This window comes from Capsicum annuum, chromosome 3 (assembly GCF_002878395.1).
Source record: "Capsicum annuum cultivar UCD-10X-F1 chromosome 3, UCD10Xv1.1, whole genome shotgun sequence".
Classification (NCBI taxonomy): domain Eukaryota; kingdom Viridiplantae; phylum Streptophyta; class Magnoliopsida; order Solanales; family Solanaceae; genus Capsicum; species Capsicum annuum.
This window is the reverse complement of record NC_061113.1, coordinates 36326889-36333928: the sequence shown is the minus strand read 5'-3', so window position 1 is coordinate 36333928 and position 7040 is coordinate 36326889. Positions and strand designations below refer to the sequence as shown.

Here is a 7040-nt window from a genome sequence, read left to right as displayed (position 1 = left end):
AAATTCCTAATTTGATATTCCATTTTACTTGTTCTAATTTACTTATCAAAAATAAGATAATTTTTTTTTTCATTATACTCTTAGTGTAATTGATTACTCCTTATTATTAGTATTCTTGAAAAATGTTTCAAAGAGGAGTACCATTAAAAATATACCATTAAAAATATAAATAGTGTTTTGGTATTAGTATCCATCAATATTGAAACTAAAAATAAGACACAATTAAGAGGGGTAAAATTATAAAGATTGTCTTCTTAATAGCTGTGACATGCCAATTTTAAATGGGTAAAATGGGACGGATGGAGTATTTGCTACTAGTAATAATAATATCTAATATGTGAATATTCCTAAAACCCATGATAAATATATTTTTTTTCCAATTCCAATACCCATGTATCTGCATATTTACCTCTTCCACCGTTCTGTTCTGTTCTGGGACTTTGTGCTTCCTTCTGGAAATACTTTCTTCTTCTTCTTCTTTTTGGTATGTTTATATCATATGGAACTTCTATTCTGTATCAACTTGTTTCTGAATAATTCTTGGAATACGTGGCTCTGTATTTTTTTTTATCTTATCTATGGTGGATAACATGGTTCTGTTTCTGTGTATCTAGTTCATACTTATATAGCTGCTCATGATTTTCTTCAAGTTTCTGTCTTGATAGTACTCTCTTCTTCCATTTTACTAGTGTTATCTTTCTTTTTAATTCTGTTTGTATCAATATTTTGTAACCTTAGCTTCAATCAAAGAATTTTTTATGAAAATGAAAGAAAACAAATACTCCCCCACCCAAAGAAATTGTCTTAGGTACTAGTAAGAAAGTCAGAGAATTTTTTTGTTTTGCCATAATTGTTTCAAATATTTTGAATTATTAACTATGGTGAGTTGTAGTATTTTTTTTTAACGTGATTTAAAACTATGTAAATGTCATTTCAAACAAATAAAGATTCTATATCAAAGACAAATTTACATCAAATATTAGTTAGTTAGTTTAACCTTCGTATTACTCAAAGGTGGATTTTGAGGTTTCGGGTGCCACGTCCTATGAACAGTAGCACCATATTTACATAGGAGAAAAGACTAATAGCCGTTGCTCCTAAAAATTCTTATTTCTAAAAAAAAGAGAGATGTTTGATCAAGTTTTTTTGATCCTCCCCTGGTATTACATATCGAAAACACTCTTTTTGGGAGTAATAGACTAATAATTTTTGGGAGATGCTCTGTTTTACTTGTTAATTTCCATTTCCTTGAGTTCTGTGTCAGCATGTCTGTTTTTACCATGGATATTTTGGCCTTAACTTGCTCTGTTCTTAAAGTTGTGAACTTTTTTCCTTTTGTTGCCATCTATATATCTTAGTTTCTTTATTAATTATAATGATTAATCCTTTTAAAAGCTTTTATTTCTTCTTGATTTTCAACTCTGCATGATATGAAAAATCATTGTATAGGTTTTAGTTCATTAATCTAACATGTTTTTTCTTACTTCATAGTAGGCGTATGAGCTTTAGGCGTATGGAGAAAGGAAAAGTGAATACATGTTCTCCTGATACAGTTCTTGAGGACTTTCTGAGGACAGCAGAATCTGAATCAGACTCTTCAAAAGCCAGCACTTCAGAATTTGATGGCTCGAAAAATCAAAGATCAGGTTCGCGATGGGCTGGTTTTCTCGAGCTATTCAGAAGTAAATCGAAAGGACATCTGACGAAAGATCCTTTAATTAGTTCTATGAAGCTGTCTAAAAGATTCAGCAGAAGCATGAGAGAGACAAGTAGCAATGTCATGACAAATTCCATCCTGGATAATGGTTTGAGCTATTTTAAGCCACAATGGAAACTTTTCACCCTCTCTGAGCTCCAAAATGCAACCAATAATTTTCACCAAGGTTGGCCATTTTGATTTTAATTTGCCTACATAGTAGTTGTTAAAGTTTTAGTCATGTTAGTACATTTGATTTAGGTCTATTGTTTGCAAGGAGTCTTTTGCGCTTGTTAAAGATAAGCTAGCAGAAAATGTGGAGAACTTCTAGTGCTAGAGATGGAAATTTTTATAATATTGAACTGTGACGGGCTTAAAAGGAGTGAAATGGATAATGCAGATTCATATAGCCGACTAAGCTTACTTGGGATGGAGGTCGAGTAGTAGTAGTTATTGTTGTATGACCATTGTTAAATGAAAAAACTTTCAGTTTCTTGTAGTTTCTGATGGTTAGAACTTTGGCAATTCTTTGTTGTAGACAATTTGATAGGAAAAGGGGGTTATGCTGAAGTTCACAAAGGACAGTTGCGAAATGGCCAATTTATCGCAGTTAAGCGGCTGACGAGGGGACCCCAAGATGAGAGAATAGGGGACTTCTTATCTGAGCTAGGGATAATGGCACATATCAACCATCCAAACACTGCTAAATTGTTTGGTTATGCTGTTGATGGTGGACTCTTTCTTGTGCTTGAGCTATCTCCTTATGGAAGCTTGACCAATATGTTGCATGGTTAGTACGTTTTAATAGAGCTTATGTATTATGTTGATCTTTCTCTTCTACGTTTTTTAACTCAATTCTATGGTATTTCACAGCATCAAAGCAGAAACTAGAGTGGAAAATCAGGTATAAGGTAGCCATAGGGATAGCTAAAGGGATATTGTATCTTCATGAGGGTGGTCAAAGAAGGATTATCCACAGAGACATTAAGGCAGCAAACATATTGCTCACAAAGGACCTTGAACCTCAGGTATTAAAATTTCCTTCCTAATTGTTGAGCGCTTTAAAAGTATACCCAACGAGAAAAGAATCCCATTATTCTTACTTCCAACCTTCGTGGTGTCAATTAAACGGGAATTTCTGCTTTAAATTCAGATATGTGATTTTGGGCTTGCAAAATGGCTGCCAGAGCGATGGACTCACCTCACTGTAGGCAAATTTGAAGGAACATTCGGGTGTGTACACGTTTGGCCTTTACTTACTTTCATGCTTGTGATACAATGCTTCTAATTCTTGCGAGTTGGTCTTTCTATAATGTTGTCATAAAACCTTGTGACTGCAGCTATCTTGCTCCCGAGTTCTTGATGCATGGCATAGTGGATGAAAAAACTGATGTTTTTGCTTTTGGAGTGGTACTTTTGGAACTTATTACTGGACGTCGAGCCCTTGATTACTCTCAGCAAAGCCTCGTCATTTGGGTATTCCTTGTTTCTCCTCCGCTATTATACGAGTTGAACTTATAAATACCAACTGTGCAAAAGAATTTTCACACTAACCAGATCACCTAAAAGAGAACTTTACATAATTAGTGGGACTAGTAACATGAAAAATAAGATAGGTACACTGCTACTACATGTTAAAATGCACTGATTATGTAAAAAAGGCAAATTACAATTGTTAGTGCATATAAGTTATCCCCAGAGTGTCTGCCTTTGCATATCTTATCTGCCATATTTACGTCAGATAAACATGCTGAACGCTCTTTCTATTTTTTCTTTTTGCTTATTCTAGGCTAAACCCCTGCTGAAGAAGAGCAGAATCAGTGAGCTCGTTGATCCTTCACTTGCTGATGACTACAACTTACTACAGATGAACCTCATGGTCTTAGCTGCTTCTGTGTGTGTGCAGCAGTCTTCAATTAAGCGACCCCGAATAAATCAGGCAAGTACTGGCTGGAAGTTCTTTGATCAATTTTAATCCTCAAGTAGGCACTGAGGATATGTTTAATTGAATTTTGGCTTTTGGCTTTTGGCTTTGTCCTATGTTTTCTCTTTCCATCCGCCCGTACAATTCTGTCACTAGAATTGATCATAACTTTGGATTGATACAGATACTTCAGCTTCTAAGAGGAAACGGCGAAAGCTTGGATTTAATCAGGAGAATTAGAAAACCATCACATTGGAAGAGGTATTACGAAGAACTCTTTAATGCAGAAGAAAACAAAATGACTAGAGGCTTAAGTGGTTTAAGTCTGCAGGAACAAATAGCATTGGAAGTCTCTAATATAGTGAGATGAATCTGCCTCGAGGCTCAAATGCTTGTTTGGGTTGTTAAAACCAGACATCTTTTTGAAGAGCGGAAGAAATGTATTCAGTTTGTTTCCCCTTCGTAGTTACACCGCAAAGTTTCTCCCTGCATCAAGGCCTGTTGGTACTCGGAGGCGGATTCGGGACTAGTTTTGTGAGCTCAACTAAACCCAAGTAGAACCTATTACTTTTGGATAACGATGTATGTATATATGAGAGAAGCATTTAATATATATATATATATACACACACAAGATCTTCAATATCCAACTCCTAAATTATCAAAATCTATGATCAGTGTGGGAAGAACAAGCAAATGAGATGCAGCAAAATTTTTGGCAAGGTTGATTTTTCAGTTGTACAACTGGACATGCTTGTACATTTTCAACATGTAAATATTTACCACCACAATCACAGTATGTATTGAAATTCTTTGCTAAAGTTGGGTACTTCTTTTTACTGTATTTTTTTTTCTTTTAGGGGAATTTAAAATTCTTCTTAGATATGAAAACCAACTTTATTACCCTATTCGAAATTTTAATCATAGATGAGGAAAAAGGGTCCAGCCTATTTGAATATTTCCCTCTCCAGTTTGGATCTTAACATCCAAAATGTCTATGTACAAACAATTTAGCCGTGTATTTTGGAGTTTTTCTGGAGTTGATCAGGGAAACGGGATTTCACTCGGGGCATTCTGATTGCTCACTTTATTAAAATTAGATTTTACATAAATCATATTCGCGTTCAACTAAATTCAGATTTGTGTCGAAAAATCTTATATGAGGTAAAACTAACAAAGATGATTTCTTACTCTGGAGGATGCAAATTTGTGACCTCTGGTTATTGAAAATGAACATGTAGAAATTTCTGGGTGTAGCCGTGTAGGTGATATTTACTCTAGACTAGATAATACTTTGTTTTTATTTGGCACATTTTGATTTGACAAATTTATTAAGAAAAATAATTGTTAATAATTAATAATTGTTTTATCATAATATTCCTATTAATTAATATTATTATTGTGTCTTGAAATTAATTTTAAAAAATAAATAATTACTGTTAAGGATAAACTAAAAAAAATTACCATATATCAAAAATAAAAAGCAAAAAAATAATAATATAAATAACATAAATACCAACCCTTTTGAAAGTAATTACGTTCTCTCCCACTTTTTTAATTACTTTACTCTCTCGGGGCTTTAGGCTCTAGGTGACAAAAGAGTTTTAAAATGAAGTGTGGGTGACACAATTTTTAATAATTGAGTGGAGGTGACAATTACTTTATTAAGAATTAAGAAAGTAAGAAAATGTTGAAAATAATCTACAAGTTTTTTAATTTACACTTTGATCCACTATAAAACCTAATATAACTAGAAATGAGGGAAAAAAAAAAAGGCACATTTCCCTCTCTTCTGATTTATTGGAGTTTTCTTTCTCTTCGTGATTTTTGTTGTTCATTGTTGTTGTTGCTTTATTCATCATCTTCTTCTTCATTATCATCATCTTGTTCTTCATTATCATCTCTTCTTGTTCATCATCATCATCTTCTTATTTTTGAACATTGTTGTTACCGCTACTATTGCTACTTGATCAAATTTTTTTAGGTTAAATTTTATTCGTATATCACTTGGGAATTACTTATAGGTGATTTTAGTAAATAAATTATAATTTTTAGTTGAATTTCTCATCTGGGTGTATCTGCTACTGCTGTTTTTTCAACAGTAGATAAAACATGTAACGTGAATCCAACAGATGAGTAATCTGTTGCACAGATGTGTAATCTGTTGCAACATATTGACTAGTCTGTTGCAATATATTGACTAATCTATTGCAACATATTGACTAATCTGTTGCAACATATGAGTAATCTGTTGCAACATATATGACTAATCTGTTGCAACAGATGACTCATCTGTTGGATTTGTATTATAGTGTTGTAACATGAATCCAACATATGGGTCATCTGTTGCAATAGATTAGTCATATGTTGCAACAGATTACTCACTTGTTGCAATAGATGACTCATATATTGGATTCATATTGCAGGTTCTATCCATTGTAGCAATAGCAAATATACCAAATAAAAAATTCAACAAAAATCATAATTATACTTACAAAATCACCTATGAAGTAATGTCCAAATGATATACGAACAAAATTTGACTTAAAAAAATTCTAAAAATTTCAACAAGGGCACAACGAATAAGTGAAACACATGAAAAATTTCATGAAATAGGTAAAGAAGACAAAAATAGTGTATCATACATCAAATGCAAAAGGATCGAGGGGACAAACGTTTGAGTTCTCCTAAAAACATTTAAGTTCCCTAGTATTTTAATTGCTTTCTAATGGATAACCCATCTATTATAACAAATTTTCTATCTGTTTGTTAATTTCCAATAGATGAATCATCTGTTGCAACCTGTTAGTCATTTGCTGATTCAAATTAAGCAATTATTAGTAATAACTAAATTGATTTAGCTAAATTAAAGACAAGTCTTTAAGACAATGGGACAAAAATTTGAGTTCTCCTAAAAATATTTGAGTTCCCTAGTATTTTAATTATTTTCCAACAAATCACCTATTTGTTGCAACAAGTTAGTCATCTGTCGTAATAAATGCGTATAACAGGTTAGTCATTTGTTGATTCAAATTAAGCAATTATTAATAATAATTAAACTGATTTAACTAAAATTGAATACAAAACATTAGACAAGGGGAAAAATGCTTGAGTTCTCCTAAAAAACATTTGAGCTTTAGTATTTTAAATTGCTTTTCAATACATATTTTGTCTATTTAGTAATTTCCAACAGATGAGTCATATGTTGCAACAACTTAGTCATCTGTTGCAACAGATGTCTATATCTGTTTGATAATTTTTAATAGATGAATTAGTTGTTTCAACAAGTGATTCATTTGTTGCAACAGATGTCTATATCTATTTAGTCATTTTCAACAGATGTTTTTATTTGTTTTGTCATTTTAAACAAATTACTCATCTGTTGTAACATGTTAGTCATTTATTGATTCACATTAAGTC

The 7040-nt window shown here is 32.4% G+C and overlaps 1 protein-coding gene across 4 annotated transcripts; it reads left to right on the top strand.

The window, feature by feature from the left end:
- The first annotated feature begins 220 nt into the window (after positions 1–220).
- LOC107863932 (receptor-like cytosolic serine/threonine-protein kinase RBK2) lies at positions 221–4464 on the top strand. 4 transcript variants are annotated; one of them, XM_047407923.1, is made up of 9 exons: positions 221–484; positions 1495–1883; positions 2235–2486; positions 2570–2724; positions 2850–2929; positions 3037–3172; positions 3486–3635; positions 3805–3881; positions 3952–4464. In XM_047407923.1, exons 1-9 carry the CDS (start codon positions 357–359, stop codon positions 3959–3961), a joined length of 1377 nt encoding a protein of 458 aa, XP_047263879.1. In that variant the 5' UTR covers positions 221–356; the 3' UTR covers positions 3962–4464. The 4 variants fall into 4 exon arrangements, with proteins under 4 accessions (XP_047263879.1, XP_016565623.1, XP_016565624.1 ...); XM_016710138.2 differs by having other exon boundaries at positions 223–484; positions 1492–1883; XM_016710137.2 differs by having other exon boundaries at positions 222–484; positions 3805–4464.
- The last annotated feature ends 2576 nt before the right edge of the window (positions 4465–7040 follow it).